Below are 15,706 nucleotides of genomic sequence, written 5' to 3' on the forward strand. Positions count from 1 at the left end.
TCCAGTCCCAGAGAAAGGCAATGCCAAAGAATGCTCAAACTACTGCACAATTGCACTCATCTCACATGCTAGTAAAGTAATGCTCAAAATTCTCCAAGCCAGGCTTCAGCAATACGTGAACCATGAACTTCCAGATGTTCAAACTGGTTTTAGAAAAGGCAGATGAACCAGAGATCAAATTGCCAACATCTGCTAGATCACGGAAAAAGCAAGAGAGTTCCAGAAAAGCATCTATTTCTGCTTTATTGACTATGCCAAAGCCTTTGACTGTGTGGATCACAATTAACTGTGGAAAATTCTGAAAGAGATGGGAATACCAGACCACCTGACCTGCCTCTTGAGAAACCTGTATGCAGGTCAGGAAGCAACAGTTAGAACTGGACATGGAACAACAGACTGGTTCCAAATAGGAAAAGAAGTACATCAAGGCTGTATATTGTCACCCTGCTTATTTAACTTATATGCAGAGTAAAAGCTGGGCTGGAGGAAGCACAAGCTGGAATCAAGACTGCCAGGAGAAATATCAATAACCTCAGATATGCAGATGACACCATTCTTAGGGCAGAAAGTGAAGAAGAACTAAAGAGCCTCTTGATGAAAGTGAAAGAGGAAAAAAAAAAGAAAGTGAAAGAGGAGAGTGAAAAAGTTGGCTTAAAGCTCCACATTCAGAAAACGAAGATCATGGCATCTGGTCCCATCACTTCATGGGAAATAGATGGGGAAACAGTGGAGAAACAGTGTCAGACTTTATTTTTCTAGGTTCCAAAATCACATACAGAAATTAAAAAACGCTTAATCCTTGGAAGGAAAGTTATGACCAGCCTAGACAGCATATTAAAAAGCAGAGACATTACTTTGCCAACAAAGGTCCATCTAGTCAAGGCTATGGTTTTTCCAGTGGTCATGTACGGATGTGAAAGCTGGACTATAAAGAAAGCTGAGTGCCAAAGAATTGATGCTTTTGAACTGTGGTGTTGGAGAAGACTCTTGAGAGTTCCTTGGACTGCAAGGAGGTTCAACCAGTCCATCCTAAAGGAGATCAGTCCTGGGTGTTCTTTGGAAGGAATGATGTTAAAGCTGAAACTCCAGTACTTTGGCTACCTGATGCGAAGAGTTGACTCACTGGAAAAGACCTTGATGCTGGTAAAGATTGAGGGCAGGAGGAGAAGGGGATGACAGAGGATGAGATGGCTGGATGGCATCACCGACTCGATGGACATGGGTTTGGGTAAACTCCGGGAGTTGTTGATGGACAGGGAGGCCTGGCGTGCTGCAGTTCTTGGGGTCGCAAAGAATCGGACACGACTTAGCAACTGAACTGACTGAAGAAGATAATTACAATAAAATAAAATGGCTTAATAGAACTGAAATATTTAGAGGCTACTAGAAATATATGCAAGGAAGTTATAAATTGTGTTAAGAAAAACCCAAAGTTTACTCCAGAGAGAAGAAAAAAGAATGAATAAATGTACTACTAGTTTGGGATTAATTAATGAAAATAATAGTATTCAGAAAAATAAGATATAAACAATGCAGGAAACCATCATAAAAGTATAACAAAAGCATTTTTTATTTTATACACATCTTAGGAATGCAATTCATATGTATGGATTTATACTATAAATTTTTTTATGAATGTTAATCACTAAGAGAGATGAAAAATTTAAAAATTCATCCTATTTTCAATGAATACTTAAAATAAGGTTCTACTAACAGGTCATAGAAACTCATGCTCATAATTACATATTTGGAGGGAAAAAAAAGACTTGCAATTTGGAACAAAACTCTTCATGTTCCGTTTTAATGCTTTGTTCAATCTGAATATGACAATAACTTTTATCATTATAAATAAAATCACAACTTATATAACAGCTCATGGGGGAGTTAAACGAGATTTTCTTGTAGAAAACAATCTCTCCCTACCTATTAGAAAAAACAGATATAAATATATACACAGCAAAGGACATACAGTTCGTAATGTATTTAATTTTTAACTTCACTTGTATTACTGGTCTATTAGAAATATGTGCAACAAATGATCATTTTCTCGACACTGATTTTTAAGACTGTATTTTTCATACATGGTTTTTTCCTTCTTCATGATTATGTCTATTTCATCTCAATGTCATCAAAACTGGCATCTTTTAAGAATGCCAGGATTTGAAATTTAGTTAATTTTCGAAGTATAGGATAACAATACATTAATTTTCTAAGAACAAGCCCACTGATATTTCTTAACCGAGTAGAAGACTCATTCCATGGAAAGTATCCAATGAAAGAGCAAATTATACATGTTTTTTCTCATTTACTTCTACTGAGGCCTCAGAAAACATATTTTTAAAGAAGAATATATTGAAACTATTTGGGAATCAGATAATAAGGGTATAATTAGGTATTAATGAGTATATTAATTTCTTTATAACTCAATTTAAAAATAAAGTTTTTAAGCTTCAGTCTTTTCCTTTACCACTAAACTGGCAAAAGTATGAATTAATGTAACAGGTGGGCTTGTGTGGTTTTAATAGCAGTGAAATATAATCAACTGTCTCATATTTCCAGGAAAGCAAGCGACACCTAGACCTAAGCATGATCCTTCAGCAACCCTAGCATGAAAATGTTTAAACTCCCTATAGGGACCATATATCTTTTGGTCCTGGGTTTAATTGAAACTTTAAACAAAATATATTACCTATTTAATGCAGCTGAACTGGAGGCTGGCCTTTGTAGTGTATAGACTAATGCCTAGCAAATTAATGTCTGTAACTATAGTATGTAATGTAGAATTTAAATCAAGCGTGAATGGTAAAAAGAGGAAAAAAAATACTACAGTTTTATACTAAGAAATGAACTTTTAGGAGCAAACTGTGTACATACATTTTATATATTTATTCTTTTTGATACACAGCCAAAAACTCATGATTTCCTTATATTGTTGGCTCCACAGCTTACAAAGTGAATTTCTAAAATATCCTGGTATTGGTCTTGTCCTTTTTCCTGGTCTTGTCTCTTCTGACGATGCAGAAATAAAAGTTCAATGAATAGATTTAGCTTAAAAATTCCAAGTTAATATTCTTTCTGGAGGTAAACAAATCAATAGCTAATCCAGTTATATAGTCATATCATATTTGAAAGGCTGACTCATAGATTTTTAAGAGTGCCAATGGAAGGAATCATAAGAAAATCACCAGAACTTGAAATAGGGGAAGCAGGTGGTATAAAAAGCTTAACACTACTGGAGTGTTAATGCTTCCACACTTGAAAGATGTGAAGTTCAAATCTCACACAGTAAAAAACCATCTTTTCACAGTCAGCATGCTAAATGACTTGAGCATTCCACTTAAAAACCACCAGTCATAGAAGACAGATTAAGCATGTGAACCATCCTGTAAGAAATGTACTCTGAATATTTCTAAATATACTCTGAAAAAAGTGAGGTAAACACACACACACACATAGATACACATACTGGAATATCCTACAAAAAGAAATTAATCAGCCGAAAAGCCAGCCGTACAGAGGCTGGGAGAAAAACAGACTTCTTCGACAGCCAACCTACTAACTGAACTCAGCACAGAGTTTACATCCTTCAAGTGAGTTAGGATACATTTACAAGTGAGAATTTTGGTGTTTTGTTTTCAGGAGGTGCATTTGACATCTTTGTCAGTTCTCCTCACCTAAACAAGAGTAAGGAACCTAAAGTTCCCTCATAGCCATTTATGACACAACTTTCTCATCCCACAAGTTTACTTCTCAAAAATACGCATTTAAAAATTTGTGTAAGCTTTTTACTCTAAAAAAATCCCGCAATAAATTCACTGTGTCATCTATTTATTTGGTTCTTTCACCATTCTCACTAACTAGCTCCAAATGGGGAAATTTCACAAAACTGAAAATTAGGTCACAAAATTTCTTCTTTTTATGAAACAATGTGAGAAGAAAGCATCTTGTCAATCTTAAACCTATGTAAGTAAAAGACTTGTAAGTTGCAGTCTGATGGAGGAAAATATATTTTCCAGTACTGAGCTACGACTTTATAAGTAGCAGGGATGTGTACAAAAAGAATTCTAGGAATTATTAGAAATAAGAGAATCAAAACAGTATTTTCCTAGGAGATCAAAATAAAGGCAAATTAAGTTAATAAATAGCAATGATTATTATCATGCATTTCCCTTGGAAGAATGCAATCACTCCCTACAGTAAAAACATGTTATTCAACACAGACATTCATTTTTTATAAAAATAACAAAAATATATATGCAAATTGGGATAATAGTATCACATTAGAAAAAAAGAAAGCTTGAGATTTTCATTGGTTTGTTTTGGTTTGTTTGGCAAGTCAACATAGCATAGCCTACATAGTCATAAACAAAATATTATTGAGGCTACAGTAATACAATTAGTCATTTGATTTATAGCCATTTACTTATTAAGGCAAGATACTAGAGTTTTAGACTAATTGTAAAATCATTTAGAAAGTTATATGAGAGCAGAAACCATATGGACCATTTCAATTTCATCCCACCACCACCTATATATCCTCTCCCTGACTCAGGACTTATATCTTTAAGATTTTTTTTTTTTCTTTTTGCATACAGATTTTTCTAAACATAGTGATTGCAGACTGCAACAACAAGGCATTAACTCTAGACTCTCACTCCATGAATACATCACACACTTTGTTCTCAAGATATATTACCAAGATGAAATGGCCGAAATTGCTTACATAATTAAACCTGACAACCACTTTGCATTAAGAAAGCCAAGTAATTTTAAACAGTAAGTAGGCTTAAAAATGATCTTTGGGATTGGAAAGATTCATAGTGATAAAATTAAAACTTACAGCCTAATTTAGTTTCCTACAATCTCTTAGGATTATTAAAAAACAATGCTTAAGTATATACAATAAGGGAAATAAAGAGAAAGAAGAGACAAAAATGAAGGTAGTTAAAAGTTATCCTACATATAAAAAATTTTAATACATTGCATATTTTATACATATGTGATAAAACAATTTTGTAGGTGTTTCATTCTTTTTAATATGAAAAGGTTTTTAATATATATTTGAAAGGGAACAATATCTATATCCACATATATATATATATATAAATATAGATATTGTTATTGTTCAGTCACTCAGTCATGTCCAACTCTTTGCAACCCTGTGGACTAAAGCATGTCAGGCTTCCCTGCCTTTACCATCTCCATATGATAGTTTTTAAATGGGAAAAGATAAGTTATATTGACATAGTAAAGAATGCCAGTTTTGGCAAGACTGCTAAATAGGAAAAGCATTTAAATTTAATTCAGGAAACTACACTTCTGTTTCTAACACAAACAGGGCAATCCCAAACAGATCAACCTAACTCTTTGGGTGTGAATTTCCAGCATATAAAATAAAAGATTATGTTAAGAGGATTTTAAAAATATCAATCTTCTATCTCTAACATTCTATGATTCTAAAAATCATTTACAATTTGAGAAGAGGAGAAATTGAGAATCAATAAAGGCCTACAATGGGTGTCAGAATAGAAACTAATTTCAGAATAAAGAATAATTTTGACTAAGTCTAGGGGGAAAATATGTAATGACAGGAAAAGGAGAAAAAACTCTAAATATGATGATTTCAATTTAGAGGGAATACTGTATTAATGGAATTAAACTAATTGGACACTAAGTAGGCTGTTTCAGTTTTGGCTGATACATTTAACGATAAAAGAAGGATTTTGACTGAGGTTGTTGAAAGATAAGGAAAAATGGACTTCCAGAGAAAATACAGCACTTATAGACAGGACAGAACTAAATAGAACCCACGTTGGTGACTCCAGGCCATCACTATCTCAAAATTGTATCTATATAGAAATCAGATTTACATTGTTAACACAGAAAGAACTGCCAGAGAATACAATTAGTGACTTCTGGAGTTTAAAGCCCACAGAAATGATAATGATTACAAAGGAAGATAATATTACGAACCACTGACTAAGTTGGGCATTTGGTCCAATATTCTTTACCTTCCTAATCTCAATCAGTCCTCAAACAGACACGACCATTACAGGCACCTTATGGATGGGGAAACTGAGGCTTCAGTTAAGTAATGTCCAACTTCACTCAGCTACAAAGTGCTAAAGCCATAAGTTGAACCTGGGGTCTCTGAATCCAACCCTTACCCTCTGAAGAAGAAATACAGAAATGAAGTCGCACAACTGGCTAGGAGCAATTTTTTATGATTTGGCCTCTTTATAATTCATGTATTTTCATACTTACTAATTATAACTGCTGCCTAAGTAAAAGTTTAATTTTTGTTTATAAAAATGATATACAGTATCTTTTAAAACATGATTTGTACATGCTTATAAATTTACTTAATTTTAGATGGGACACAATCCTCAATTATTGTGACTTAATCATCTTGACGCTATGAAATTAAAGAGAATAATGAAAATGTCTATGCAAGTAGATTTTTAATTTTACTTATAAACTACCACAATAAAAATTAAAAGTCTTATGATAAAACATGGAACATTTTAAGTTGGGATAGCAAGCTAATCAATCTTGTTATTTTCTATTAATACACAAATTCAAAAAATAGGCTCATTTGATGTTCAGGGTAAGTCAACTACTAGCATGCAGCAGGGAGTGATGTTTTTCATAAAATGTTCAAGAGAAGGGGAAATACAAAGGACCAGAGTGTGTGTTTTCTTTAAGCAGCTGCAATGAATTGCGTTATTAAACAAATAATAGAATTAAAATATAACTGTATTTTTTCACACATATTCCTTTATTTCTCCTAACCTCTCAAAATAAAAGAAAAAAAATACTTGCATTTACACATACAAGTGCTTGGCGCTAATGATCTTCAGGGGGTAAATGAATGAGCCATGAGAAAAATGAGTACTTGCAGGCTAAATCTAGCCAGACATTAAAATCCATCACTGATCCCTAAAGGGCACCAATAATATGCAAATATGAGAATTAGGAAACATATTCAAGGCTGTTGATAAACTTGATAGGATAATCAGCACATGCTGACAGACTAATGAAACCGATGAACCGACAGGGCAGTTTATCTCCTGGGCCACTTTTTTCCTTGTCAAATGCAGGCTAATCAAAATGTATTAGGAGTTAAAGCCAACACTCAGAGGATATCACCCATTTGATTAGGAGGTGAACCTACTCTCAGAGAAAATTATAGTTTCGTGAACAACTGAAACTGCAAAACCTAGTCAGCTGACAGACCTTCACATAAAATTAAACAGAAGGCAGCCACTATAATTATGGAAGAAATCTGGAATTTTAAATTATATTGAGATTCTCCCCTTGCAAATTGTTAGAGGGCTTTGCAGAGTCTGGGCAAAGCGGCTCCCTCCTTCTATGATGGAAAATAAGACAAAGGACTAAGCAATCACCCCAGGGACACACTTATCTTTTGCTGCCTATGAGTGCTCAGCATCTGTGTAACCATATGAGACACAGATCCCAAGGTAACAGCTGTATTTTCAAGCAAATGTATTTACATAAAATAATTGAATGAATTTTTGAAACTGTTAACTATAGTGAATACCACACTTCCTATTAACAATGAAGATGCCATCTGTAGTCTATTGTCAAGGAGCTGAATCCTTTCCTAATTTAAAGAAAAAGATCTTCATTGATAATCGAGGAAAATTGGGAAATAGTCCTTCCTAAGCATTAGTGTTAAAAACGAAATTATAAACTAAAACCAATATGCCTTAGAGAACACAGTTCTTTCAATATTCACTGTGAAATGAATAACCATTCAGCACTAACACAGAAAAGCTCATTCAACTGATACATCTACATATGCTTGGTACACACTTTATGGACATGGACATTTCACCTGGGTGGTCAGAACGATAGTAAAATGTCAAAGAGTAAAAGGCTTGAATTTACCTCATAAGATGGTAAGGACAAGAGTACATGGAAGGAAGCTAGATTTTACCTTTTAGTGATAATATCCACAAGAAAAATAACAGCAACTAAAAATACTTCAGTGTCCCCTTTAACAGGAGCATTAAATCACCCTGCTGCTGTCCAGGCTAACTAGGGGCAGGATTCAAGAGACATATGAATATATTAACCTCTTCCAAATCATTTTTTTTTTCTTTTCTTTTTGATGATGTGTGCCTTGTTCGAGCTCTAAAACATTTCTAAATTTTCTTTTGTTTAAAAAAAAAAGTAGAAGTGAGTGTCCTTGCCAGGCATATATTTTCTAGTTAGGGAAGGCATGGGATTTTTTATGTATACTCAAAAGCCATATGGCTATGATCAGATTTCTCAAATCACAGTATAAAAGTATAAAATATCCTAAGTATATATTAGGAAGTATAAAATAATCCTAGAAATGATGTAGTCACATATAGTTTATATACATGAGGAAGGCCTAGAAATATTTTTTAAAAACTTAGCCAGGTTTAATGAAAGGAAAATTTGAGGTTTAATTTGTACTTTGGAGGAAAAGAAATATTGATTCGAAGACAAAAACAGCCCTCTCACTTCTCTCCCCTATCTAGAAACAGCAACGTTAATCAACAGGACATCTTAAACTTCAGGGATTCTTTTCAAGAGTCACATACTGAATAGACAGTTTTTAGGTGTGTCCATGATCCAATAGTTGTGGCCACAATTTACTATGAGACTGTCATGGACCAATCACAGGTTATAGGCAGATTTATTAGTAACTCTAGTTCTTGACCCCCTGCACCTAGAAAAATCTATGTTCTCACTTGCATACTTTCTAGAAAATTGAGCTAATTACTCAATGTAGAAAAAGCAACAATTGTACTAGAACATTTATACTCTTCACAGTATTGCTTTTACTCTAAAGTAATACTCTAGGGAAAAAAAAAAAAAAACCTCTTGCAATCTAAATCTTTATCAATACAAACAACACAAGTTGACTCATTCTCATCTATTGTAAGCATCAAAATCAGGAATCTCTATATCACAGCATGTTTACTTTTGAGAATATTCTGATTAAGAAAATAACATGATCAAAAATTATCAGTAATTTGATAAACTCATCAAAAACTACATGTACTTTATTCATCATTTGCAATCTCAAGAGTCTAGCTAATATTTGATACCCACTTTGGTTTATGAGCCCCTTTTCAACAACTCTGGGATCCAGCCAATTTGTTGAGAATCATTATATTAACAATATTTATTTGTTCTTAGAATAGGTGTGCTTTGTGAAAATTTAAATGTGACATCCAATTGTGAATATGGTTTTTTTTAGTGAGGATTAAAACATGATTTAATAGAGATCCATTTAAAACAAGTACAGGTTTTAATTTTTCCATAGATCCCTGAAATATCAATTAAAATATTATTATTTTACTTACCCATCATGTTGTACAAGCTCTGTGGGGCAAATTGCCTAGGCATTTTCTGAATTGCTTCCTTGTATACACTAAGGGCATCCTAATTTAAGAAACAGAAAAAGAAATAAAGCACAAGGCTATTCACTGAAACAAAATAACAATATCTTTCCAAAATTAAAATATTCCATTGTTCTTTCTAAATGGTTCATTAGAGCAAAATTCAACTGAGCTAGTCTTTGATATCAAATTACCTCAATTTCATGAATAAAACCATTCAACCCATCCAGTGAAGGTTATATAAAAAATCAGTTTAACAAGGAGTCAAATGTTACCAATACTCTTTAAATTTCTCAGTTCAGATATATTATGCAATAAAAACAACTAGAAAAATTTATATTTTGGAGTCACCCACAGTCCTCTAAAATTCGTCATTATTTCAAGTCAAGCAATTAAGTATAATCTAAATAAAATATCAACTAATCAAGCTTCTAGCAACTGAGACATACTGAGATCATGAAATGCAATTATTTTTAAAATTGCATCCTTATGCTCAGATTGCAGTCTTAAAATATTATGTAAGAGTCTCTGGGGGAGTGGTTTGAGAAAGTGGGTTGTGGTATCGAATGGGAAAGACAAAACCCACGGAGGCAGGCTTCATGTGAGAGATAGGGTACACAGGACTAAGTAATTCTCCTAACTTCCTGTACAAGATCCTGTATCCATCACTTTCCCCCTCTTCCCAATTTAGAAAACAATAAAATTAGTTTTCATTGCATTATTGTGTTTAAAAGAATAAAAAGAAACAAGTAGGATTTATACCAAATCATTTAACATGCAGAGTATAAAGAAATGTATTTTTTAACATCAAACAATGAATACAGATAACAATAATAACATGTTTTAAATCATAAAATCAAAGATATGGTGGGCGAACAACTTGGGCAGTAATGCATGTTATTTCCCTTTCATAAGGAGTCATATTACTCTGAGAAAATCATAGTGAAAAAAATCCATTTTGTTTAAACAAAGATTTTTCCCAGAAGAATTTCCCCATAAAACTCTTTTATTAAAATATCAGTTCTTAAATTATCACTGTGTTAAAATATCAGTTCTTAAATTATCAGTGTTCCTACAATGAGATCACAGGTAGAAGTCATTGAGACCAGATCAGAACAAGGTGGAGTAACAGGGCAGAGAGGTTCTGGCCTGACCTCATAGTGTCCCTGCTCATGATAGAGTTTCCCCAGGTTGTACAGACAGCTGGTGACCGAGCTCTTGTGGGCATGAGGGTCCTTTAGGTTTTCATCAGGGATCTCAGAACACTTCAGGAATGTGCGTCGCGCTTCTTCTGTCTTTCCTTGGTTCATTAGAATAATACCTGTGTTTAAATATGCAGCTGAAGGGTAAAAAAGTGGAGATATAAATGAGAGAAGATGATGTACACTGTAGAAACAATAAAGCTATTTTTACTTCAACTTCATTTTTATGCATTAAAAGAAAACCAAGAAATGAACCTCCAGGGAACAAACATACAAATTAACAATAACGTAGTACAAAGTACAGGTATCACATATATATATATACACACACATATACACATACACACACACACATACACACACTACTTTATATATATATAGTTTCTGCCTTCAAAGTATCAGAATATTTTGAGCTTAGAAACTAGATGAATAAAAGCTGCATGTTTCTTAATGTATCAAAATGATAATCAGACACCAAAACATTAAAATTGAGAGATGTAATTGTTAAAGGCTCTTAATTTGACTGGAAAGTATTCACAAATAGAAGTATCATGTTTTTTAACCCATGAGGCTTTAGGTCACCATTTTCATGGGGAAAGAAAGAGAGATTTTAAAAGGATTTGAATATCACTTACAAGCCAGTGTAGGCCTGCTCCCAATCGCCAATTTATAATAATGTAGTGCTTCTGCAAACCTGCTGTTCTCTTGTAGAAGTAACCCTCTGCATGAGGAAAACAGAAATTTGGAGACAAGACAGTATTAGTATACATAAACCCACAAATTTTCATTTTTTATTTCAAAAATAAAAATGGTTAATGGAGTCATAAAAATGACCTGGTACTATAAAAATAAATTCTGAATAGAAGGAAATGATTCCTCAGGAAAGAAAATGTTTGGAGAGGTATCAGTTGCATTTACGTTGCATTAGAAAGTATTAAGAAGTATTTTTTAAAAGCCCTTTACTCCTCACTGAACTTTCCCCTTCCCAGCAGTCTTTTCTCTCCCACTAGAATTACCAACCACTTGCATTTCTCCTCGGAACATGCACAGTTTTCCATTATTTTAGAAAACAAACTTGTCTAAAGCCCTAAGCTGAAGCTCCAATACTTTGGCCACCTGATGCATAGAGCCAACTCACTGCAAAAGACCCTGCTGCTAGGAAAGACTGAAGGCAGAAGGAGAAGAGGGTGGCAGAGGATAAGATGGTTGGATATCATCATCAACTCAATGGACATGAACTTAGGCAAACTGCAGGAGATAGTAAGGGACAGGGAGACCTGGTGTGCTGCAGTCCGTGGGGTTGCTAAGAGTCCGGATACAACTTAGCAACTGAACTCTCTCTCTCTCTCTCTTTCTCTCTCTCTCTCTCTCTCTCTCTCTCTCTCTCTCTATATATATATATATATATTTAAAACTGAACTATATATATATATATAGACACACACACATTTAAACTTAAGATGCCTCTCCCACTGGCCCTACTGTTTGGGAAATACTGACCCACAATTGCCCAAAAAGCAACTGGTAACCCGGGTCAACAGGATGGAGTCAGAATCTAACCAGATTCCATCAAAGAACACAGACTGAAGGCCATAACCTAGTTACTTCTTTATTATTTGGCTTTGGGCAAATAAGCTTGAATTTCAGAGCAGTGAGCAAACTTCAGCCAACCGTTGAGAGACGTGCTTTTGTCTACAGACACTCAGAGTCCATGCGCCTCCCTAGGAGGCTGCTTCGGCAGTGACTAGCCACATGGATTATCCCAGCACTTCCAGACCCTGCCCTCATGACCAAAGTGAGAATCAATTACTATTATGTCTGTGAAAATAGTGTCAGGGACCTGGAACTAAGTTCTGAAAGCTCTCGTAAACGGCTCTGTGACCTGTCTTTGCTTTCTTAAAATCAGCAAGTGTCTTAGAGACGTTTGGCACCTCTCTTGGACCTGTCATCAAACTGCAGCCTCAAACTGCAGATTCCACTTGCCAGCTCCTGAGGTCTTCAAAAGGCAGTAAAATGGAGGTTTGAAAAATGAGAAGCCTACTGGTAAAAACTTATCATTTTGTAGGGTATGTTTAAATACTCAGCTTATTATTTAATGGGCATGATTAAAAAATAATGAAGTAAATCATTTTGAAATTAAAGTTGGTTCACTTGTTTTATTAGCATAGATTAACCTCATTATTTCTATTGTTAAAAGAGCCTTGTGAATAGATGAAACCACTTCAAATCATATTAAGAGTTACATATTCACAGAAATGTACATATCTATTAAAACTTTAGAGCAACAATTTGATTACAAAATTGATAAGCTTTGCTGTTAAGTACACTTTGCTGCTGCCGGGTACAAGGGAAAACAAAGCTTCCTGCAGTATTCAAGAGTCTGTGAAAATGTTCAGTTGTCTTTAAAAGCAAGTAAAATTGATAAAGAGAAAGAACACTTACATACTTTCCACAAAAAATAATATCCTTTATAAAAATAATTTAGACAAAAGGTTTTCCAATTAACTAAGCTCATATATATTATCTCATTTCAGAAACTTATTTACAATCTTAAGTGTCTTTACTTTGAGGTTCAGATAAAGAGGCACTTCTTCTCTGATAAAAAGCTAATGTCATCAAAGGAGAAATTTATCTTAACCCAAGTCTTCCCACTTTCTTTAGGAATTCAAGTTCTCCCATGAGCCCCTCCTTATCCAGTATCTTCAATCTTTTTCACTAATGCAATTTCCTTTCCCTCAAGACTACAAAAATGTTTGTTTGCCTCTTAGCAGAGGGGAGAAGATAAAACCTTACCACCTTATCATTCCTGCATCCAGCTCTTTACTTCTTACTGTCATGCTTCCCTCCAAAGTCAGATTTTTCTTTCATAATGGTCTGTGGTGTGCATGTCCAATGACTCTAATCCCATTTACCCCTAAATCCAATCTAGGCTCTTTCCTAGAATTCAGCTGAAATGTCATTATCAAATTTCCACTAACAATTAAACTCCCCAAAGAGTTTGCCTATATGAACGCCCTACTCAACTGTAGCATTTGTGACTATTAAACCCATTTTCCTTCCTGAAACTCTGTGTTTCCTTAGCTTCTGGAAAGCTGGACTTCCTTAGTTCTATATCCCTGAAACTTCAGAGTATGAAGAAAAGCACATCTTTATTCATATATTTTTTAAAAAGAGGTTGATAATTCACAGATTGTTGTCTTTTCCTCCTTTTCTTGATAAGCACAGTCTCTGCATGATGACATGCAAACATCCAGCTCATATGCTGACTGTTCTCAATTCTAAAACAGTGATTTCTCTACTGACATCCAGATCTGTTGAAAATCCAGCACCTTACTCAGCCACGTCAATCTAGGTGCTTGCTGGAATTTCAAAACCAATATATCCAAAACCCAATAGCAATATCTCCCACTTAAAATTATATAAAGAGATAAATGAGATAGATGAAGAAAAAAATCTTCCCTCAGCAATCAGCACCATCATTCATGCCACTGCCTAAAATCAGGAACCTGGCTATCACTCTTGACTTTTCACTCACTCTCACAAGCCCAGGTTTAAAGAAGTCGCCAAAGCCTACCAGTTCTTTTTTCTAAGGCTCTTCACTGTGGCCCTTCAAGGTTCACTTTTATAGATCTAGCAGAGCCCTTTTATCTTTCCTGTCACCTAAATAACCGCAATTGCCCACTAATTAGTCTGCATTAAATTACATTTCTAAAGGGCAAATATGCTGTTAGGCTAGACAGAAAGAACATGAGGTGACGAGCGCGTATCTTTGAAAATGTGCCTAAAGCCCATAAACCTTGAAAATGATGTATTAAGCCTCATGGGCTCCCTGATGCTGATGTATTACAGTCGTGTCATTTTCCAACTCATAAAATACTACATGATAACCACTCCTAGACAATCCTGTCCAGCCTGCCTCATTCTTTGGAGAAAACTAGTCACACACAGTGATGTAGTAGCAAGTCACCAGGATTATATATAAAGTAACTCTTTGAATTAGAGAGCATCACCCTCTGTATATCTGAATAAATTAGCAATGGAGTGAGTCCAAGTTAGACACCTCTAGTGACCAGTGTTTTATGGCTAAGGATTTAGCTGAGCATCAACTATAGCCTAGTGCACCTGCTGCAAATATGAACAAGGCAAATGCACTTGCCTGTGGATGTGCTATCTAGTCAGGGAGACAGATGAGAAAATAAATGGTGTGGAAATTACTATGATGGAGGACAGAGGAGTAACACCACTCTAGTTCAGGAATGGACAAGGGAAGACTCATGGAGCCCAAGTGCCACTGGCAGAGAGTTGAAAGTAAGCAGTAGTTAGCCAGCAATAAAAGGTATCATCATCAGCCCCATGTTACACAGGAAAAGAGGTCCACAGAGAATCTACCAACTAAACTTTAGGTTTTCTGGTTAATAAGAGGAAAAGGCAGGACCAGAACATAGTTTCTCTGACAATAAATCCCATGCTCTTTCTGAAAGTAAAAAAGGAGAGAGAGAAGAAGATAATTCAATTCTAGATGCATGGGTTCTGGATTATGATTTCATTTGCTCTAAAATTCTCCAGATTTTGTATAATGTGAACTTGAACTTATGCACTGAAAAGGACTCAAACTGCCATTTTGTCAATTCTGGGTCAGTTAACCATGATACTCTGTTCCTGCTGTTTTCCACATTTACTGAACCCATTCCTTATTTTACTGAAGACTGGACAGTGGGATAGAAATCCTTCACATCATGTAAGTCATGGTAAAAGAAAGAGCTAAACTTACTTGGCACTTATGATGTTATATACAATACTTTACATTTACATATATTAATTTAATTATTACTCATCAATAATATTGTGAGACAGGATATTATACTAGCTCCATTTTACAGATGATGGACTTGGGGTAAGAAAAATTTAGCAACATTATTAAAGGACACACCACTAGCAAGAAGTGTCCCACAATTCAAGCCCAGCTGTCAGATTATAAAGGAGCATCTGTATTTTAATACAGCATTCATAGCAAAGGCTTTTCCACAGCTGTTTAAAAATAGATGACACAATTTGTTTACATGCTGATCATATCAATAAAGTCCTTAAGTTTCGATGTAGTACATT

The 15,706-nt window shown here is 34.7% G+C and overlaps 1 protein-coding gene across 4 annotated transcripts in view; it reads right to left on the reverse strand.

Annotated features, from left to right (window-relative positions):
- The window catches only part of TMTC2 (transmembrane O-mannosyltransferase targeting cadherins 2), a 417,736-nt gene that overhangs the window by 134,140 nt on the left and 267,890 nt on the right, over positions 1 to 15,706 (reverse strand). For all 4 annotated transcript variants that reach the window (XM_025284384.2, XM_006054570.3, XM_044941876.1 and 1 more), the window contains 3 exons: positions 11,236 to 11,321; positions 10,553 to 10,737; positions 9,363 to 9,441 (listed from right to left, as the gene is read on the reverse strand). In XM_025284384.2, coding sequence (XP_025140169.1) covers positions 9,363 to 9,441; positions 10,553 to 10,737; positions 11,236 to 11,321 — 350 coding nt within the window. The remainder of the gene's footprint in view (positions 1 to 9,362; positions 9,442 to 10,552; positions 10,738 to 11,235; positions 11,322 to 15,706) is intronic.

The sequence above is a fragment of the Bubalus bubalis genome, chromosome 4 (assembly GCF_019923935.1).
Source record: "Bubalus bubalis isolate 160015118507 breed Murrah chromosome 4, NDDB_SH_1, whole genome shotgun sequence".
Lineage (NCBI taxonomy): Eukaryota > Metazoa > Chordata > Mammalia > Artiodactyla > Bovidae > Bubalus > Bubalus bubalis.